General features: G+C 63.6%; 1 protein-coding gene across 4 annotated transcripts; it reads right to left on the reverse strand.

The window, feature by feature from the left end:
* Positions 1 to 134: 134 nt before the first annotated feature.
* Positions 135 to 17,448, reverse strand: SLC6A9 (solute carrier family 6 member 9). Of its 4 annotated transcripts, none has more exons than XM_027892636.1 (14): positions 17,374 to 17,448; positions 14,842 to 14,988; positions 6,243 to 6,399; positions 5,966 to 6,097; positions 4,671 to 4,923; positions 4,460 to 4,592; positions 4,034 to 4,168; positions 3,851 to 3,954; positions 3,534 to 3,771; positions 3,309 to 3,443; positions 2,904 to 3,003; positions 2,562 to 2,662; positions 2,202 to 2,372; positions 135 to 1,975 (listed from the first exon to the last, which is right to left on the reverse strand). In XM_027892636.1, the coding sequence occupies exons 2-14, from the start codon at positions 14,869 to 14,871 to the stop codon at positions 1,763 to 1,765; spliced, it is 1,902 nt and encodes a 633-aa protein (XP_027748437.1). In that variant the 5' UTR covers positions 14,872 to 14,988; positions 17,374 to 17,448; the 3' UTR covers positions 135 to 1,762. The 4 variants fall into 4 exon arrangements, with proteins under 4 accessions (XP_027748437.1, XP_027748427.1, XP_027748416.1 ...); XM_027892626.1 differs by lacking the exon at positions 17,374 to 17,448 and adding an exon at positions 15,111 to 15,243; XM_027892615.1 differs by lacking the exons at positions 14,842 to 14,988; positions 17,374 to 17,448 and adding an exon at positions 10,456 to 10,544.
* Positions 17,449 to 20,822: the final 3,374 nt, after the last annotated feature.

Consider the following 20,822-nt stretch of genomic DNA (forward strand, 5'->3'; position numbering starts at 1 on the left):
TCAGTGCCAATGCCTTGCATTAGAGGGGAGAAGAGCTGCACCCACGGGATGTGCTTCCCCCCACTTTCCAGCCCCTCCCTCCCTCCCCCCCACCCCACCATGGTTCCCAAAGAAGGGCACAGCAGGACACAGCCTCAGGAATATAAATCTCATTAAAATCTAGGATACTTTAGAACTCTACACCAGGAGAGACACTGGCATAGGCAGCGCTGCCCGGAGACACTGGAACAGGCAGCGCTGCCCGGGGACGCGCGCGTTATTGCTAACAATTAGAGGTGAAGAGCAGCGGCGTGACTCGAGGGGCAGGGCACGGGCACCATGCGGGAACCTGCGCCCCTCGCCGCAGCACGACGGGGGGCTCGGGACGGGGAGCTGGAACATCCTGCTGGGGCTCACCGCCCACCGCCTCCCGCCACCGTGCCAAGCTGTGCCGCGCCCCTGCGTCAGCCTCGGGGCCGCAGCATGGGGAGCACAGGGTGCTGGCTGGGAGGGGGGCAAGCGGGGTGGGAAGGGTCTCACCCCATTCACCCCAAATCAAGAGCTCCAAGCCCTTTGGCTGGAGCTGGAAGACAGATTTTAAACCGCCCGGCCTTTGCCAGTGCATCCTGCTCCACTAATACTGGTTGGGGACTGAGCATCCCCAGATGGCTCGGAGCGAGTGGGCTGGTGCAGCCCTTCGTGTCTCCACTGGTACCTCTCGCTAAGCAGCAGCTGGGCAAGGCCTTCCATCCTGCTCCCTCTTAGCACCATGAAGGGTCCTCCCCTGCCAGTGCTAGGGCTGCCAGGAAAAGCTGGACCTCAGCCCTGCCCCGTCACCCCCCGGCCAAGCTTAAAAGTATTCCCCAGCCTCCTGCCCCACTGCGGGGCAGGCAGCAGCATCGGGCTGTGCTCATGCTGCTTGTGGCTGTGCCCAGCTTTGCAGGCGATTCCTGGCCACCGAAAAGGGCACCCAGAGCCCCCAGTGGGGCCACAGGGTGGAGGGGTGCACGGAGGGGAGCATACCAGCTCAGTGCCCGCACAGCCCCGGGGTACCGTGCATATGTTCATGCCCACGTACACCACATGCGTGCCCACACCGTGCAAGGGGCACACACGTGTGCACACGTGTGCTCTAAGTGCTTGTGTCTTGTGCCATGAGATCCCATTGCCTGTGCAAACTGCATGCTTGCCCCCCATCTCCCTGTGCCGGCCCAGCACCTGACATCACCCCTGGGCATGGCCACCTGTGAGACCCATCTGGCTCTGAGCCACAGCGGGTGATCACCCTGGCTGGGGGTCCCTGCAGTGCCAACCCGCGCCATGATGACCTTGTGCACGCATAGTTTGGGATGGCTGCAGGCAGTCTCGGCATGCCCAGCCCAGGTCCTACCCCACGTCCTCCCCACGGGAAGGTCAGGAGGGTGCCCCATGGCAGGGCAGGCTGCCTGGCTTGGGAAGGGGGGGTGGGAGCCAGGGAGCATCCCGCCCCCCCCATCCTGTGCATCCCCCCAGGACAGGGCCCCTGCAAAGTGCCTCTGGCTCCTGGCCCTCCCAGGGCTGTGCCCCCTCCTCTCTTGTCCCAGCGTCGAGCACAAAGGTTACCGTAAACACGAGGGTTAACGAACGCCACGGGGCGGGGGGCGGGAGGGGTTAACCGGCAAGGAGGTGGGGGTGTCTCGGGGGTGGGTGCTGAGAGCCCCCCGTGGTCCGGTGCAGCCCGGAGCCAGGCTCCGCCAGCGGAAGGTGTGAAAGGGGTTAGAGGGGGTGTGGGGATTGCGGGGGGTCACAGTCTGGAGTCCTGGCTGTGGGCTGAGCCATTACTGCCCTGCACGGGGGATGCAGCTGCCGCCTCGCTTTGGCCCTTCTCTGGCTGCAGGGGCTGCACCTCCAGGTGGGACTCGGTGGAGGGGCTGAACGCCGGGGCATAGCGCCCGCTGCGGTGCTCTGCCAGCGCCGGGCCCCAGTCCTTGCTTGCCTTGGTAGCATTTTTCAAGCGCTAGAGAGAAAGGGAGAGGATGGGGGCAAAGTTAGCACCCACCATGCTCCCTTGCCCCAGCCTGCACCAACAGGCCAGCAGCTTCCAGGGGTGCCCAGAGATGTGGTTGCCCCAGGGTTGCCGCCTGCACACTGCCACTGCTGACAGCTCCAGTGGGGCGAGGGACAGCCTTGCAGGCAGCCCCAGGCGGGACACAGACAAGGGAGTCTAGCCCCTGGCCACCCACCTCAAGCAGTGTGTCCCCCTCAGAACGGCACACTTTGTAGATGGCGTAGATGGGGATGCAGATAACGGAAGAGAGTGCCATGAGGAAGCCGATGCTGATGGCCCAGGTAGGGTAGACATACTCGTTGTAGGAGATGGGCCGGTACTGGATCACTGTGAAGATCAGGATGAACTAGGAAGGGATAGGCAGGATCAGCCACTGGGGAGAAGCCAGGCTGCTCTGCACCCCCACAACCTCCCTGTTCTGCCCCATCCCTGCTTTCCTGCAGCCCAGCACCCTCCTCCCCAGGGAGCGTCATGTCCCAGTGAGCTCCTTGCCCCCTCCTCCCATGGTCCTGCGCCCCACGGTCGTGATGCTCACAAATATGATGGCAGGTGAGATGAAGCGCCAGCAGATCTGGAAGAAGAGTGGGGGAGGAAAGCCCAGCATCATCTCAATGTCCTTGAAGTAGTTGCGGTGCCCTGGGGAGACAAGTGGCCGTGAGCCCAGGTGGGACCCTGAGCACCCTCACACCCCACCCAGCACCAGCTCCAGATCCCTAGTGGTGGGACTCACCAGCCCCTCAGGTCACAGCTCCCCTGACTGGCCAACAGCCTCACCAGTTAGCACGCAGCAAACTGCTGACTGGCTATAAGTCAGCGCCCCCCCTTCCCCACTGGCTGACTGTGTCAGCCCTGCTGGCCGATCGGCTGCTGCACCTACCGTAGATGTACATGATGGCCACGCACATGATGCAGGAGATGATAACCAGGGAGAAGCTGGCGGCATAGTTGTCCATCAGCAGGAGCCAGTAGATGCCCGCCTGTAAGACATACCCGTTGGCACAGCTGCCCGAGCAGTACCACTGCTGTTGGTAGGGCAATGGCACAGCCACGCTGTGCTTGGGCCAGCAACACACAGCCCAAACACCACCACCACAGCAGGCACAGCAACGCCTGATGCCAGGGTCAGCAAGGAGACACTTAAGTCTGGATACCAGCACCAGTGTTGGCACAGCAAGACCAGGCGCTAGCTGTCACCACCACCTAGGTGGCAACACTGGGGATGTGGCTGATGAAGGTGGCCACGGCAACGGCAGCCCATCACCACAGTCCTGTGGTCACCTACCTGTGTGGTGAGCGGGACACCCAGCAGGAAGCCCGCCACAGCTACTCCCAGCGTTACGAAGGTCTTCCTGCGGATGATCCACTCGTTGCCCACCTCATCCACGATGGCCGTAACCAGAGTCTCCAGCAGACAGAACTGTGCATGAGGGGCAGAGGGGGCAGCGTGTCACCACCTTGGCCCCACCGTGCTATCCCATCCGAACGTGCTGGCCCCACCATGACCTACCTGTGTGCCCAGCCCCAGGAGGATGAGCATGAAGAAGAAGAGGATGGACCACAGTGGCGAGATGGGGAGCAAGGTGAGGGCCTCAGGGTAGGCCACGAAGGCCAGGCCAGGGCCGTGGTCAGCCACCTTGGAGACATCCACGCCCAGGTGGTTGGCCATGAAGCCCAGGATGGAGAAGATGACGAAGCCAGCATAGACGCTGGTGGCGCAGTTGGTGATGCTGATGATGATGCTGTCCCTGTGGGAAGAGGAGTCAGATCTGGCAGCAGATGTGAGAGGCAGTGGCGGGGCTGGGGGTGCTGTGGTTGGGCGCTCACCGGTAGCAGTTGTTGTGGAACTTGTTGTAGGAGGCCATGGTGATGAGCCCGCCCCAGGCACAGCCCAGCGAGTAGAAGATCTGTGAGGCCGCGTCACCCCACACCTGTGGCAGTGGGATGGTCAGTGCTGTGCCCCCAGCCTCGCTCTGCCCGGGTCACCCACCACCCCTCGTCCCTGCTCACCTTGGCATTGAGGATCTTGTCCCACTGGGGCGTCAGGTAGTACATGATGCCGGTGACAGCCCCCTCCAGCGTGATGCCGCGCACGAAGAGGATGGTGAGCACCACGTAGGGGAAGGTGGCCGTGAAGTACACCACCTGTGGAGCAGCACATGAGTGGGTGTGGCCTGGGCAGGGGTGTGGCTATGGACGGGGGGAGGGATTATGGTCCAGAGTGTGGAGTGATGGACCAGAGAGAGAGGATATGGTCCAGGGAAGGGGACCAAGGCTACATGGGAGGAACTGTGCCAAGAATGGGTGGGGCCATGCCCACAATGGGAGGTTCATTCCCAGCAGGGGAAGGGCTGTGCCTGGACTGGGCACGGCCATCTACACAGATGGCATGCCCACACCCAGGGGGCAGGGCCCAGAGAGGAAACACGCAGGTACCTTTCCCGAGGACTTGACACCCTTGATGAGGCAGAGGAAGACCACGACCCAGGAGACGCCGAGGCAGCCCAGGAGGGGCAGCCGCACCTCGCCCAGGTTCCCTATGTCATCCGACAGCTGCAGCACGTACCTCCTACATGTGAAAGGGACAGCAGCGTCAGCGGGGCCCCACCATCACCAGCTCCCTGTCCCCCACCCCACTCCCTGGTACCTCCAGTACTCCTCGCTGGGGCTGGTGCGCTTCTGGGTGGTGTTGAGGAGATGGGTGAGGTTGAGGGCAGCGCGGCTGGAGACGTTCCCGTCCAGCACCCCCGCGCAGTCGGGCGTGTTCCAGGGGTTGCTGCAGTACGTCCAGGGCAGCACGCGCGTCATGGACACAAAGAAGTAGTAGAAGGCAATACAGATCACCACGTTGTAGTAGATCCCGATGTACGTGGACACCACCATCATCCCGTAGCCCACGCCTGGGAACAGCACCGGGGAGGGGTGAGCGGCATGGTGCAGCGGCACGGCACGGGCATGGCACGCAGCGGGGGGGTTGTGGCGCGGGAGGGGTGGGCAGCGTGCGGTGCTGTCAGCAGCCTTGCAGCCACACTGCGGCTCGTCGCCTGGCTGCGGCACAGGGGTGAGGAGCAACGTGCATGGGATTCTCCACCTCAAAACAAGCCCAGTGGTGGTGAGGGTCCCCTGGCAATGCACACAGGCTGCAGGCAAACCCTTGGGATCTGCAGCCCTACAGAGCAACTGGTTGGGGGTCACTCCTGGCGACAGGGACTTTAGGGCCGCAGCTATCTGGTGGCACGTGAGAGAGGCCACACAAACGCAGGGAAGCGCAACCCCAGGCTGAGCACATCACAGTGCAGAGCACATAGGAGAGTGTGCGTGGGCTGCTTGTACTCAGACATGACATGTGGGCACATCACCCGGCAGGCAGCCTGCAGGCATGCGCCAGGGGAGCCGGCAGCATGGGAGCACACCGGCATGCCAGGAGATGCACCTGGACCAGAGTCCAGACATGGCAGGGCAAGCACGTGGGCACAGCACAACCACTGCCTGTGGTCCAGGGAGAGGACTGCAGAAGCATGCCCGCAGCTGGACATGCCACAGGCACCCCCAACTTGTTCAGGGGGCCTGAGTGGCCTCCGCAAGAGCGACATGCTGGGGACACGTGTGGCACACGCAGGGATGTGTGTGTAATACCTGCAGTGGATGCCAGCGCAGGGCTGGGGTATGTGCAGGAGACACACTGCGTGTGCAGGGGCACGTGTAATGCGTGCAGGGGATGCCAGGCGGGCTGTGTGTGCATGGGCAGCGTGGCCGGGACATGCATGCAGGCGACCTGTGCAACGCAGACAGGGATCTGTGTGCAGGGCACGCGTGTGCGGGGCTGTGCCACAGGTGTGTGCGTGCACCCCATGGTGTGTGGGGCGTCATACCAGGTGCCAGGCGCCGTGACAGCAGGCATCCCACGCTGGCACGTGCCAATAGGGACGGGCAGCTCCTTACCTTTGAACATGGGGCTGACCCTCCAGACGCCGAGGCAGCCCTGGCTGGCGAACTGCCCGAAGGAGAGCTCCATGAAGAAGAGGGGGATGCCACAGAACACCAGCATGATGAAGTAGGGGAACATGAAGGCACCTGGAGGGCAGGAAGCAGAGGATGAGTGAGCAATGACCCTACATGCTCCCCGTGCACTGCACCACCCCAAGCATCATGTGGGGCTGGGGCCACATCCCCACACCTGCCCAGAGAGACCCCGCTCCCCTGTCCCCCCGACACCCACCTCCCCCATTGCGGTAGCAGAGGTACGGGAAACGCCAGACGTTGCCCAGGCCCACGGCGTAGCCCACGCTGGTCAGCACAAACTCGATCTGGTTACCCCAGTTGCCACGCTTTACGCTCTTGTCCTGCTTGCCCCGCTCCCCGGGCACGGCGCCATTCTGTGGAGAGATGCCGCGGAGCGTGTAAATTGGGGACCCCCCCGCCAGCTCCATCGGAGGGGTGACAGCCACTGAGCGGGGCTGGGTGGTCCCCGGCATCCTTCCCCATCCCACCCCCACGCCAGCCCCCGCCGCCCGCCACGCACAGGCAGTGCCAAGGAGGGGGAGGGCAGCGGTGGTGGCCCCCCCTTGCCCCCCCCCCGCGATGAATGGCTCTGCCCGGAGCCCGGCTGCAGCGAAGGAAGAGTCTGCAACTCATACAAAGCAGGTTCGGGCGCCTGAGCACAAAGGGCCCTCTGTTCTCCAGCCCCCCCTCCCCGCGCCCAGCGAGAGAGGTCCTGCTGGGTGGCCACTGCCCACAGCTGGGGTAGGAATTGCGGGACCCCCGGCGTGAATCAGAAGCTCCCCTCAATGGGAAGTGAGGTGCAGTGATTAGAGCAGGCAGGGGGCCAGGTGCCTTCCCAGAAAAGGCACCCTGCAGGGTCCTGCCGCCCGCTCAGCACCCGGCAAGGTGCAGCACCCATGCTCGGGGCAGCTCACGGGGCGTCCCATGCAGGTGGGTCCCCTGCATGGACAGCCCCACTGCCCAGCTGCCCCTCACTGCAGGGGACGGGGGAGGGCAGAAGGGGGCAAGAAAGAGCTCTTTGTGCAGCCTGCGGCACAATGTGAGCTCACACCGAGGAGGACAACAACAACCGGGATGAGCACTCGTCACCCCTGGCAGGGATGGCACCCATCACCCCATGGCTGGGCTCGTAATAATGTCCTGCCTGCACACTGCAGCTCTAGCAAGGTTGGGCTGAGGGCAGATGGCATTTTGGGGTGCAGGGGTGCCCCAAGCCCTCCCTTCCCCACCTGAAGCCAGGTGATGGGTGCGTGGGGTGAGGGTGCTGGTTGCAGCTCCACAGAACCCACAACCCTAAAGGAGCAGCACAAGGTGCTGGCAGCCCCAGGAGCACGTTGGAGCTCCGCAGTGCCAGTCTTGTCACCACAGACACCCCCACGCCCACTCATGCTACCCCCCTCCCGCCCTTGCCTCCCACTCCGCGTGCCCCCCACGATGGCTGCCAGTGAGTGGGCCACAAATGGGAGCCGTCACTTTGTATCTGCTCACGCCGGTGGGGTGCAGGCAGCAGGCGCAGTGCACCTAACCGTATCATTTGATTAGGGCCGGCGCAGCCGGGACGTGATGCCCAGCGACTCCGGCACCGCGCTGCCAAACAAAGCCATCTGCTGCGAGCGGGGCCCGCACGCGCCGCGGGCCGCGGGGGGGCTGCAGGGGCACGGGGCCGGCCGAGAGGGGAGACGGGGGATCAGTGGGCACTTCGGGCAGGGCTACGGGGGCGATACGCTGTGGCGCCCAGCCGGGGAGCTGGAGTGCCCACGCCTGACTCCATGAGCAAAGGGTCCATCAGAAACGAGCTCACAGCAGCTCCGGGTGCTGGGGGAGCCCCCTGCCAGGGGAGGTCCTTATTGTGGGGTGCCACGCAGCAGCAGGGCTAAGGGGTCCCCAAGGCGGAGGGGACGGGACACTGGCACTGTCCCTGTGCCAGGGCACACTGCCCACTCGAGCAGACTGATCTGATTGGGAAGCCTCTGATTAAGCTGCTCACACTAACGAGGCTCCTAATGAGCAGCACAGCCAGCAGGAGGGGGGGCAATGCTCCAGCTTCCCTGACAAAGGGTCTGGTGGGGGGACCACAGACACTGCATAGTCCTGGCTGAGCCTGGAGCCCTGGCACCCAAAGGGAACCTCGTCCCTGTCCCAAGTCACTGCTCTGCTCCGGTGACCCTGGCACGGCTTCACCCCCATGCCCGATGGGGCGTCCCAACTTTGAGCCGTCTGGCACCAGTGCAGTGAAACAGCCAGGCCTCTGCTGCTCCCCCCTCCTTTCCTGCAGCACTGGGCTTTGGTGCACTTGTCCCCAATAAGGGGGCAGCCACATGTGTGTCCATGCATGCACAAGCAAGCACACGTGCGCAAACACTTGCATGCTCACCCATCGGCTTGCTACCAACCCCCCCCTCCCCAAATCTAGGAAGGTCACCCTCTCCTTTACACTCATTAACCACCCTACCAACCCCACATGGTAAAAGAAGGGGGGGGACAGAGAGAGAGAACCCAGACATCTGGGAAGATGAAACTCCCCCCCCTCTCCCCGCTGTGGGAAACGGACAGAGCTGGGAAGCAAAGCCAGAGCTGCCACCCAGCAACTATGTAGTCCCTGGGGGGAGCAGGTCCTGCTCCCAGGCCCCAAATTTTCCATGCATGTAATCCCATGCAGCTCCAAAAGATGCTGGCTTGGGTAGTAACATCAGGGGGGAGGAAAGGTCCCCCAGGCACCCCAAATGTCCCCAAAAGGGACGTTCCAAAAGGGAAGATCCAAAACGCCCCAAAAGGGGATGTTCGGAGTGCCCAGGGCATCCTTCCTCCCCCTTCCCCAGGGAACCCCCAGTACACCATAGACAAAACTTCCCCAGCCCAGCAAAGCAGGCATCATCCATCACCCTGCCTGGCACCAAAGCCTTTCTCATGCTAAGCAGCATTGCCTCACACAATGACAGCTTGGCTGGGGTGCCCGGATGCCCCCCACTTCCCTAAGGGGCCCTGATTTATGGCTGGGAAGTTTGTGGTGGTGGCAGGGTCTATGCTGGAAGGGGATGTCCTCATGGGAGGCATCTCCAGCATGATCCCCCTCCTCTTTTTTTCCCCCCATTCAAACTGCCCACACCAGGGTATTTCAGCCAACAGAGGCACTCTGTGAGGAATGAGCCTTATCCAGCCCCCCTGAATCAGTGAGGGACACCCAATTCTTCCACCCAACCTCCTACTGGGGTGTCAGGTCTGCTCCTGCAATGCCAGTGCAGGGTACTAGTCATTCCCTTATGTCATCAGCCTGATGTCATTGGTCACTGCCATGGCGATGGCAACAAAGTCATGACTAGGTTAGGCAGGGGCTGCTGGAAGATAGAAACAGATGCTAATTTCATCATTGCCACAATAGTGGCTCTTTAAGGGGAACAAAGTGGGGGGGCAGGATGCCTGGGGCAGATGAACCCCAGCCTGAGGTGGGGGCCCCAGGGGTGGTGAGACGGAGTCACTTAGAAAAGGGGTGTCCTGGGTGCCCTTGCTGGCTGTCCACTGATCCTGGGTGCTGGGGGCCCTATAGTCAGCCCCTGTACTCCTTGTCCCTGGCACATGGGGTAATGAATCCACAAGCGTCAGCCCTGCATGAGAGGTTGCTGTGCTCTGCCAGCCTTCCCATCCTGGTTCTGCCAGCCCCACCGGCACATCCTAACCCTCCCTGCTCTCTCTTTGGTGCCCAGTCCCATGTTTGCCCCTGCCCCAGTGTAGCAGAGGCATGTTGTGAGGGAAAAGGCACCTGGCATGGCCTGGGCAGTGGCAGCATCATCCATCGGTGCACAGGCAAGGGGGCACTCCCAGGGTTGGGGTGATGCAGTGACAAGGGAGATGTCCAAATCCCAGGACCTCCCAGCAGTGTTCTACAGCCCTCACGACCTCTCAGTGCAGGAGGTTGCCCAGCCCCAGTGACAGCCCTAAATGTGCTCTGCCAGCCACCCACAGCAGCACCAGTGCTGCCCCGGGGAACCAAGGCAAGCTTTGACATTGCTCACCGATGCCCATGGAAGGTAAGAGGATGGGGAGGGGAGAAGGAGGATCTTTGCTATGCTCTTCCCCTGCAGCACAGGTGCTTTTGCAAAATCAGTAGGTTCCAGAGTCAACAAACAAACAACTGTCAGACAATCTCCTCTTGCTCCCGGCACACGTGAGGCCGTGGAGGGGTTTGGTGCCATGCTGTGCCCTCCCTCCCCTGGAGCACCTCACATCCCTGGCTGTAGGGTTTGGGGGTACCTCTCCAGCATGCCATGGTGCAAATCTGCAGCTGTGGCTCAACACTGCAGAGCCATCACCCCGAAGCCAGACTAAAGGGTCTCAGAGAGCCATGGTGGTGGGGGGACAGCACTGGCACAGCCACCATTCAGCCTGGCCCCCCCGCTCTGCCCCCCAGACCCTGCTCTCACCTGCCCACTGACGTGCTGAGAGGGTCCAAGGGGGCCCCGCTGCTCGCAGCTGCCATCCGGGGGCCCAGGCTGGATGGCTTGGTGAGTCCCCAGCTTCATTGGCACCTCGGGCTCCGGCGCAGCAGCCGCCCACCCTCCCGCCTTCCCCCGCCCACTGCCTCCAGTGCTTGGCACTGCTCCCCGCTTGCCTCCTGGCCAGGCCCGGCCCCTCGTCGCCTGTCCCGACACAGCACCGGCGCCCCACCACGCCACCTGCCCCGGCACCATCCCCGCCTGGCCCACACCGCAGGCACCCCCACAAGCTGTACCCCCACGAGCCAGGTGCCCTCCCCGGCTGGCGCAGGCAGGGCAAGACAGCGCAGGCTGCACAGCAGGCTCAGTCCTGTCCCACTTAATGAGGCCTCATTAGCAGGGTCCAGCTGCTCGCAGCCCCACACGCTCCAGCAGGCAGCACTGCCCTCCCCGTGGGCACTGCTGCCCGTCTGTCCGGGGCCAGGAGCTGCTCTCGGAGCAGGGTAGAGGGACATGTTCCCTCAGAGCCCCCCATTCCCATGCCCCATCACCCCCTGCCCCACACATGCATTCCTGCCCCTCTGCCCATCATCCACGCAGTTGTCCAGCCCTACCCACAAAACTGGGCACTCAAGGGCTTCAGGGACAGGGCACGGTCCCGCCTGGGGATAGGGGCACAGGGACAAGCCTGTCTGCTGGCACATCCCCAACCTGGTGCCATGCTACTTCACTCAACGTCACACTGCTGGCGACATCGTGGGGTCTCCATGGCAACCCTCACAAGGTCAGTGCCCCGAGGGGGACCATCTGGCTGGCAGGAGGTCTGTGCCACGACCCCTCCGCTGCCCAGGCACCCCACAACCTCCCTGCTCACCCCCGTGCCAGCACGGGGTGGGACTCTGGTGGGGTGCTGTGTCCCATAGGAGGGCAGGCTCAGGGTGCCCCGCAGCCAGGCTCAGGGTTCTCCAGCTGCTCCCAGCCCTGTGTCCCGACTGGGGAGTGTGGCCAAGGCGCCAGTGAGGCATGATGGCGCACGGAGGGCGGGGGGACGGGCCAGCGCTTTCGGGAGACCATCTGGGGTCCGGGCAGCGGCGGCCGTGGGCGCACACGTGAACAGCACACGTGTGCGGGGCGGGCGCCCAACCCCCCATGCCAGCACCCAGTGCGTGTCCCTGTCCCCTCCTGCACCAGCCACCCAGTAGCTTGGGACGTGCCCCACCCGTGGGATGGTAGCACCCAACTGTGGCCCACAGTGCAAGCCCAGAGCCATCCCATGCTGTACCAGCCCCAGTGACCCCAGCCCAGTCTTGCCCTACACATGCCAACCAGGCACCTCTGTGCCCAGACACCCCGCAAGGTGTCTGGGCACCTTGTGAGCATCCCTCTGTGCCCTGGTTCAGCTGCATCACCTGGTGCCTGGGCCACCTGCGTGCTACCACCAGATGTCCTGTCCCGGGTATGCTGCCCCTCAAGTCCCCCACAGTAGCCTGAGCATGGCACAGCAGAACCCACAGCCCCATCCTGGGGATGCCAGGCCCTGTGGCAGCCCGTGGGAGCAAAGTGCCGCTCCCTTGGCAGCCCAGCCAGCTGCATGGAGACACACCACTGGAAACGAGGGGCTTGCACTGGGACCCTCACCTTCCCTGGCATTCTGGTACCCACCCTGGCTGGCTGGTGTTGCTGGGGATGAACTAGACACGGAGGTGATGGGGGCATGGGGTATGGCCACAGGTCTTCCAGCCCCTATCACTGCCCCCTGACAGGGCTGCAGGGTGACAGGGGCAGGAATGATACCCAGAGACCTGCCCTAGGGCCAACATCCCCTAGCTGAGTGCTTCCTGACTCCTTTCCTTTCTCTGGCCCCATTCTACCAGGGCAGACATGATTCTCCCAGGGCGTTCAGGCAGAAAAATCCCCCGCCGGCCCCCCCATCACTGCCCCTTGGTATTCCGGGAAGGGCTCCTGCAGCCAAAAGCCACTTCCGCGGCTCCTGCTGCTGGCCGGTGGCACTGCGCTGCTGGGGGTGTCTGGGACAGGCAGAGCCCCCCCAGCCCTTAACCCCCAGCAGGTCAGTGGGAGCAGCACCCCAGTGTCCAGCCAGGGTAGCCTCGGGTGACAGTAGGAGCCTACCTGAGCTGGGCACCCTGCGGCCAAAGGCTGCCCAGCCGTGCCAGCAAAGGCAGCCCTGGGAGTCAGGAGCCACTGGCAATGCTGGAGCCTGAACAAAGCACCCTGAGAACAACAAAACAAAGTGTCCTTAAAGGCCAGAAAGGGAGAGGTTGTCAGACCCTCCCTGCTCCCCGTGTGGCCCCACAGGGACTCACTCTGCCCAGTCACACAGGGACTGATCCAGCCCCAGGAGGTGCCCTGCACCCCGTTGGGCATCTGCTGTCAGGATATCTGTGGGGCTTGGGAACAGTAGTGTTCCCCTCACTCCTGCCTGCTCTTTTGGAGTCAGCATTTAAGAGCTTCACAGGGGTGCTCACAAAACACAGAGCCTACAAAAGCAGGACACAGCACTGCCGTTCCCCAGGCCCCAGCACTCAGGTGGGGAAACTGAGGCACACTGCACATCACCCAGTTGCTGCCTGCATCACCCCGGTCCCTCCCCAGGTGGGACACAGCGGGCACTCCAGGTCCCACTGCAAACCCCTCTGGCCCCAGAGACTGCACACACAGTGCTGGGCAGTGGTTGCATGGCGGGAGCCTGACAGGGCTGGGGGTGGTGGTGGTGGTGGTGGGAGCTGCACCTGCAGGCAGGGACACGAGGACAGGCAGGGACCAAGTTTTGCCAGGTTACTGGCAGGGCCCTGGAGACAGGCCAAGGAAATTAGCTCCCTTCCCCGGGGACCCAGGCAGCTCAGTAGCCAGTGCGTGGCCTGCTGCAGCTCCTCCTGAGGTTCTCAGGATGCAGGGATGCTCTAGGAGGAGAGATGCTTTCACAGGGACCTGCCCTTCCCCCTGCAGCCCCCATGGCAGCACACTCCATCCCCGTGCAGAGGTATCCTTCCACTTTGTAAACAGAGGGCTGAGAGCCAGGGTGGCCAACACAGCACATGTCAGACCCTGTTGCGTCTGACACCCTGGCCCTGGGGTGGGCTGGTCAGGTACTTCCGAGAAGCAGGTTAAAGATTTACTGGGGAGAGGGTGGGCACTCCCATCTCTGGCTCCCTGCTGCCCATGTCAGGCTCAGCCCTCACCCTGGTGCGATGCTGACTGCTCTGGCCAGGGCAAGAAAACATAAGCAGCACAGAGCCATGGCAAACACCACGTGCGGGAGTGCATCCCCACGACAGACCCCTGATCGTGCCCAGATACATCTTCAGCACCTCCCTGTTCCCAGCATGGGGCTTCTCCAGGAGAGATCTGCCTTCTTATCCCACCAGATGCCCTGACCCCTTTCTCTGTTGTGGCAGGATGGGTGCTGGGCTCCCCACTGCAGGCACAGCCCGTGGGGCCACGTTGGGACACACAAGCGGAGAAGCCGCATGCACGCGAGTGCACTGAAAGCGCTTGCTGGAGCATGCCGCTCCCCTGGCTCTTGGCTTCCCAGGCAAATCCTGGCTCCCAGCCCTGCGGCTGGAGTGTGCAGCTATTTCAGGAAGCCCCCCGGGAAGGGGAGGGCCTGGTGACCGTGTCAATCCCAGCGTTCAGCTCCCATCCTTTGGGAAAAAGGGAAAAAGCCATGCCCAGCTTGGGCTCACCTGCCCAACACAGCACAACAGCCTGTCATGGGAACCTGAGCTCGGGGCTCCCAAACCCCTCACTGCACAGCAGACCTGCCACAAGCACAGGGCCATTGCAGCCCTCTGACAAAGACATGCAGCGGCCACATCCTGCATCTGCCTGGAACACCGAAGCCATCCCTGGTGCAGGTGAGTGCAGGGCAGCCCACAGCATCCTGCAACGCGTCGCTTGTGAGGATGGAGGGTCAGGCACTACACCGGTGCCTGGAGAAACCTGGCTCTGCCTGCACATCATCCTACCAGCCCAGTCTGGGAGAGCCCGCTGGATGGAGGGGAAGCAGCCACATCCATGCCCCTCTGGGGGCACCTGGCATGGAGGAGCCCCTGCACCCTTCGCCAACAGTAGGTTGTGGAGCCGCCCGCCTGGAGAGCTGGGGCAGACGATAAGGCTGGGCAGAGCGCCTGTGTGATGGGCGATAGCATCTCCAGGCACAGCAAGACACCGCACCCAAGGAGCCCCACAGGCAGCAGAGAGAGCATCAGCCTGACAGTCATCATGCCAGGGGAGCACCGGGGTGGCACAGCCCTGACTGGGGGCCCCAGGACGGCACCAAGCCCTACAGGAACCCCGGTGTCTCAACCTCTGCGGTTCCCGAGGCAGTGGCGTACACCAGCCCGCTCCCTCCACCCCAGCACTTACCAGCAGCCCCTCGCTGCACTTATCGGCCATTCCTGGAGGCTGGAGCACGGTGCCGGCTGCCCAGTGCAGGGTCCCTCGCCTGCCCGCTCTCCGTCACGCTGGCTGCGCCACCAGCACTACTGTGCTTCAATCCACCGTCAGAGCAAGCTGGGCAGAGGGGAGAAGACACCAAGAGAGACGTGACTCGTGGGGTGGGCACGTCCCCGCCCCAGGCCTCCCCCTCCCTTCAGGAACCGGGCGACTGTGCCAGACGAGTTGCTCCCCTGTACCTGCCCACTGGGTAGTGGGGCTGGTGGAGGACACCGGGCCCACGGCTGGGGGGGTTGGCGGCGGGGTCTCTTCCTGCTGGCTCCCACCCCCTCCAGGGTCTCTGAACCCCCTGGCACCCACAGGAGCAGCGGCTCCCAGGTGTTTCCCAAGAAGCAGTTAAAGATTTACCCGGTGTGGACAGACGACCTTGCGGGCAGCTGGCTGCTGGCCCCCCAGTAGGTGGGTGTCGGGGGCCGCAGGCAGGAGCGGGGGCCCCTTGAGCTCTCCCCCAGCGAGAGCTGAAGCTGAAGTGGCTGCGGCACACGACAGCGCCGGGACTGGGCGCTGAGCGGGGCCAGCACAGGGCTCAGCTGCCGCGCAGGACACAGATGGGAAACGATTGCCTTCTGCCCCGGTGCATCTCGTGCACGTGCAGCGCAGGGGGGCCGAGCCGCTGGGCTCTGCCGGGTGCCAGGTGCTGCCGAACAGGGCACGGGCATCTGCCTCCCTGGCCCTTACCCCTGCCCCAGCCAGGGGCTGCTGGAGGCCCCAGGGGAACACTGAGGCCTGACCTCGCCAGGAGGGACAGACGGTCTTGCAAAACACCGATCTGATTGTCTGTGCAACAACACCGGTGTTTGCAGAACCCACACCAGCGCTTGGTGCCCTTGGTGGCTGAAGGACCCCGACCCCCACCTAGGTTCCCTGACCACACCAGCAGCAGTCAAACACCCCAGGGCCTATCCCCAGGCTGCCATCAGTCTGAAGTGATCAGCAGAAGTGAACGAGGCCCTTAAGTCACGGAGAGAGAGAATGGGCAGTGGAGATAAGGGGCAGGAAGCTAGGGGATGTGGGGCGAGCCCCCAGCCCCTCCAGCGCAGACAGGCTGCTGCCAACAGATACCACATCCCACCACCAATGCCTTCTCCAGAAGCGGCTGCATTTCCAGTGTAGTGGAGATGTCATCGCTGACACAAGCCTGACTCCTTGCACGGCACAGGGATCTCTCAAAGGTGGGAGGTGCAGGATCAGTGGCCAGACTTCACCTCTCATCACACACCTATCACCAGCCAGCCAAAAGCTGCCCGCCCTGCGGCCCTGAATTCAGACTGAGGACTCATTCGGTATCCTGGGAGAGAAGAGTGCCCAAAGGGCTGGACGGCTGCCACTCCCCTCGGGGTCTGCCAGGCGCTGATAAGGCTCCATGAGTGCATAGATGCCACTGGCCTTGGCTCCCAGCCTAGCGTGGAGCAAGGGTAAAGCCAGCAGCGGGGTGGCATTGGGACGGATGCAGGGATGCCCGAGGATGCAGCATTGCCTGGGACAACCCGGCAAGGAGAGGGATTCAGTCTACTGGTGGCTCTCCCGGATCTGAGTGATGCCATGACAGACAGGAGGACAGGGCAGCTCGTGTACTTAGAGACGGCACGGGGGACACCTGAGCACACACAGGGGCTCCCACAGGGGTGTCACAGATCGGCGGGGGAGGCAGCCCACGGCACGCAGGGGAAGGCCACGGATGTCAGGCCAGAGGATGGAGTGTCCCTTTCCGCCCGGCGGGTGGGCATCCCGAAGCACCGGTGCAGCCGCTGCCACCTGCGAGGCCATTTCCTCTGGCAGCATCCGCCGGGCCCGCCGCAACCGGGCTTCCCCGGCGCCCGCGGGAGGCTGGCAGCGGGCCGGCCTGCCGCCGTCATGCTCCCCCTCCCGCCCCGCGGGGGCGGCTCCGGCGGCGGCCCCGCGGGCAGCGCCCGCCGCGACGCGCCCGCCGCCCGGCTCCCCCCCCGCAGCCGCCGCCGCCGCCCGGTGCAGAACGGCGGCGGGGGGGGGGGCGCGGTTACATCAGCCGCCACGTGGTGGCTGCTCCGCCGCCCCGCCCCGGCACATGCCCGTGGAAAATTACCGCCAGCCCCCCCGCCCCGCCACCGGGCCGGGCCGCCCCGGTGCCCGCCGTCCTCCCCGGGTGCGGCGGCGGCGGTCCCGCTCGGCGCGCGGCGGCCCCGCGCTCCCCCGGCACCGCGCCGCCGCGAGAGCAACAGATGCGGGACCGCCCCGCATCCCGCTATGCCGCTATCCCGCTCCCGACACTGTCCTGACGGGTGGCCGCTCCTGGTGCCTCCCACGATGCCCCCGACCCCGCCGCTCCGGAGACCCCCGCCACCCCCGTCCCCTTCCCGCCCCTCTCCGGCAGCCCACCCGCCCCTCTCCCGTCCCATCCCCAGCGCTGCTGCGGCCGCCGGACGGGCCGGGCGCCCGGTGCCGGCGGAGGTGCGCGCCCCTTACCGTGCCCATTCCGCCGCCCGGCCCCTCCCGCCGCGCCGCGTGGGCCCGCGGGGGCGCCGCTCCCAGCCCGGTGCCGGTGCCGTACCAGGCCCGTAGCCGCCGCCGGTGCTGCCACCGAGTTAATGAAAGTTTGGAGGTCGGTGGGGGCTGGCACCGCCTCTCGCCCCCGCCGCCGTGCTCCGCCCCCCGCTTCGCCGCGCTTCCCCCCCCGCCCCGCTTCGCCGCGCTCCCCAGCGCCCCGCCTCGGCACCCGCACCCGTTCCCGCAGCGCGGCTCGGCTCGGCTCGGCTCGGCTCGGCGCGCCGCGGGCACGGCGGGCACCGCGGAGGGCGAGGGCGCACGCGGTGCCGCGGGCACACGGGGTGCGTGTGGCACACACGCGTGGGCACACGGCTACACGCGGCGCACACGGACACGCACACCAGCACACGCGGGGATGCTGCACACACGGGCACGGCACGGGCACACCGTGCACTTGGCACACTTGGGCACGCATGGGCATCAGGAGCCCACATGCAGCCCACAGAAATGTGGACAAAGAGGGCCATATGCAGGCTTGCCCGAGACCATGGCACGTGTGAACATATATGGGACACATGGTCACACACAGGCTCCTACTGGGCACACACGCATCCCTACACACACAGGTTTTCACACGCAGAGGAACACGCATTGTGCACACAGGGCACAGCGCCATGGTGATCCCGGGCAGTAGGATGGGCACAGGCTCAAGCCAGGATGTGTGAGGTTAGTGTGAGTGTTGTACATGTATGGGGGTCTCTTGCACATAAGTGGGTCACACACGATATGCCCATGCCTGTGCACACTGCTTGCTGGCAGATGTACACATGTGTGTGCAGGCAAATCTGTACACTCACACCCACGTATCTAAGTGTGTGTCTACATGTGGTTGTACATGTTTGCATCTGCATGTGTGTGCAAACATCCACATCTGCGCATGTGTGTCTGCACATGTATGGGCACTTATGTACCCATGTATGGGCGCGTATGCACATGTGAACATGAGTGTACACAGGTGTGGATGCGTGTACTGATATGTGCGTACCCATAAATACATGTGTGTGTGTGCATGTGTGCCCATACCCCTGTGCATGTGCACACATGTGTGTGCAGCCAGTGCACGCCCCCACATCCCTGGCCAGATGTTTCCAGTAATGCATGAAGGGTGCGCCAGGGGCCGCCCCTTGCTTGGCCCCTCGCCGAGGCCTCCCCTCCCTCCCCTCTCCTCTCCTTCCCAATGGGCTTCCCACGTGCTGGGACGGGTGCCTGCACTCCGGCACCCTGCCCTGCTTCCTGGATCTCTCCCAGTTCCTGGGGTGTGCTGTACCCCGGGGCTTCAGGGCGTCTGCTGGGGAGCGTGGCAGGGGTGCAGCTCAGCACCCCAAGTTCACCGACAGCACAGCCCTTCCCACATCTCGCCCTCTCAGAGTTCTCCTGTCCTTTCTGCCTCCACAGCTCAGCAGCCCAAGTACACAAACAATACAGCCCAAGTACACAAACAGCACAGCCCTTACCACATCTCACCCACTGAGAGTCTTCCTGTCCTCTCCACCTCCGCAGCCCTGCACCCCATCTCAGGGCTGACCCCCTGGTGTTCCTGGTGTTCCAAGCAACTCGGGGAGCATGCCTTACGGGTCTCCACGGATCCCTGCTGTCCTTGTGGTTTGCTGCCTGGTTAAGGAAATCCTCCGCCGGGACGGGGTGGAGGTGGGGCAGCCATGGGACGGGTGCCCCAGGGGTGTCTGTCTAGGCCCCACCGCAGCAGACTCACCAGGGTGCTGGGCTGCAGAATGGGAGACGGCTCCAGCACGGTCATGTGCCAGCACTGCTTTCGTTTTGCATGTGGTAAAGCCAAAGTCAGGGCTCCCACAGCAGGAAGGGGAAGGCAGCAGTTCAGGCGGGTGCTCGTGTCTTCCGACGCCCTCCCAGCACCCACACGTGCTCTGCACCAGGAGCCAGGTTTCTCACTGGCACCCTCCCTCCTGGCTGCTTGCGGCCTCACACCCCACCCTGCAGCCCAAATCCAGCACCCAGCACCTGAATCCAGCACCCCACACCCAGCGCCCTGTGTCAGAGCCAGAACTCAGCTGCAACCCGCACCCCTGCCCCAGGGTCTGGGCTTTGGAGAGGAGCTGCCAGCCGTGGAGTTACAGACTAGATCCTTAAGGGATGTATTTCAACGGATGAAACTCATGCTTTCAAACGTTCTCCTCAGGATCTCTCTGCCTTTCTGTGCGCTTGATGTGGGGAAAGAGAAAAGAGGGGTCCTGTAACCCCCAGGAGTGTCAGCAAGGGGCTGCTCCTTCCCCCCTGCAGCCTGCAAGATGCTGCAGTGCCCTTTTAGCACCCTGCACCTGGGTGCAAACACCTCCTTACCAAGAGCCTAGGCGCTTTGTGTACCCTTGGCTTTGGCTGCGGTCCTGCTGTGCTGGTCAGGGCTTTCCTGGGGTCTCATGGTGCCCAGAGACGCAGCAGGAACAGAGACCAAAAGTGATCTGTGAGGTGAGAGGCTGCAGTGCCAAAGGGATTTAGGAGAGGTGCTCCAGCCTGTGCTAGTGCCCACTTCATCCATCTCTCCCTATCTGGTAGCAATCGTTCCCCCATTCCCGCCCTCAGGGAACCCCTCTCTTTCTTTCCTAACCATCCCTCCCCAGGCTGGCAGATGTCACAGTGTCCCCAAATCCTTGCACAGTGGTGGGGGTGATGCCACAGCACCCCTTCCCCAGTGCCATTCAAATCTGTGGGGCTGGAAGCTTCTGTTTCTGCGGGCAGGTGCAGTGACCTCATGGAGTCAGCGCCAACTCCGTGGGGGACATGGGTCAACGTGCTGGTGGCACCGCTGCCTAGACAGCACGGCCTCTCCTCTTGTATCTCCATGGGTGCTGTTGCCTGGGAAACTGCGGGCAAATGCGGGCAGGGATCCAGAGGGGTGAAGGGTGGGGAGGAAATGCCAGCTCCCAGCACCTGTGAGAGGGATGGGCCGGTGGAAACACCACAACAATCTCTCAAGATTTCCCCTGCACCAGGCCAGCAGCACGGGCTTATGGTGATCCCCAAGTGGTTGGAGCCCTGACGTGGTCCAGGAGCTTGACCTTGAGTTTAGGGGTGCATTAAAAGTGGCAGGATTTAATGCTGTCCCCACTGTGTTCCTGACATGGAGGCTGGCTGTCCACCTCCCCAGGGGGACCCTGGAGTTTTGTCCCAAGCACTTCCTGAGCACTGTGAGCCTCCAGCACCACCAGCTCTGGATCTGGCCTCGAGGTCTTCCCACAGTGGGATCCTGCTTGCAGATCTGAGGGATTCCTACTCTCCCCATCCAGGATCACACCCTCAGTGCTTGCATGAGTTCTGGGGTGTGAGGCAGGGGGAGGTCAAAATTCAGCTTTGGCACGATGGTACTTCACCAAAATCTGCAGGTCAGCATTAGG

The sequence above is a fragment of the Empidonax traillii genome, unplaced genomic scaffold (genome assembly GCF_003031625.1).
Source record: "Empidonax traillii isolate 1590-97213 ecotype Southwest subspecies unplaced genomic scaffold, ASM303162v1 scaffold15:size5535645, whole genome shotgun sequence".
Taxonomy (NCBI): domain Eukaryota; kingdom Metazoa; phylum Chordata; class Aves; order Passeriformes; family Tyrannidae; genus Empidonax; species Empidonax traillii.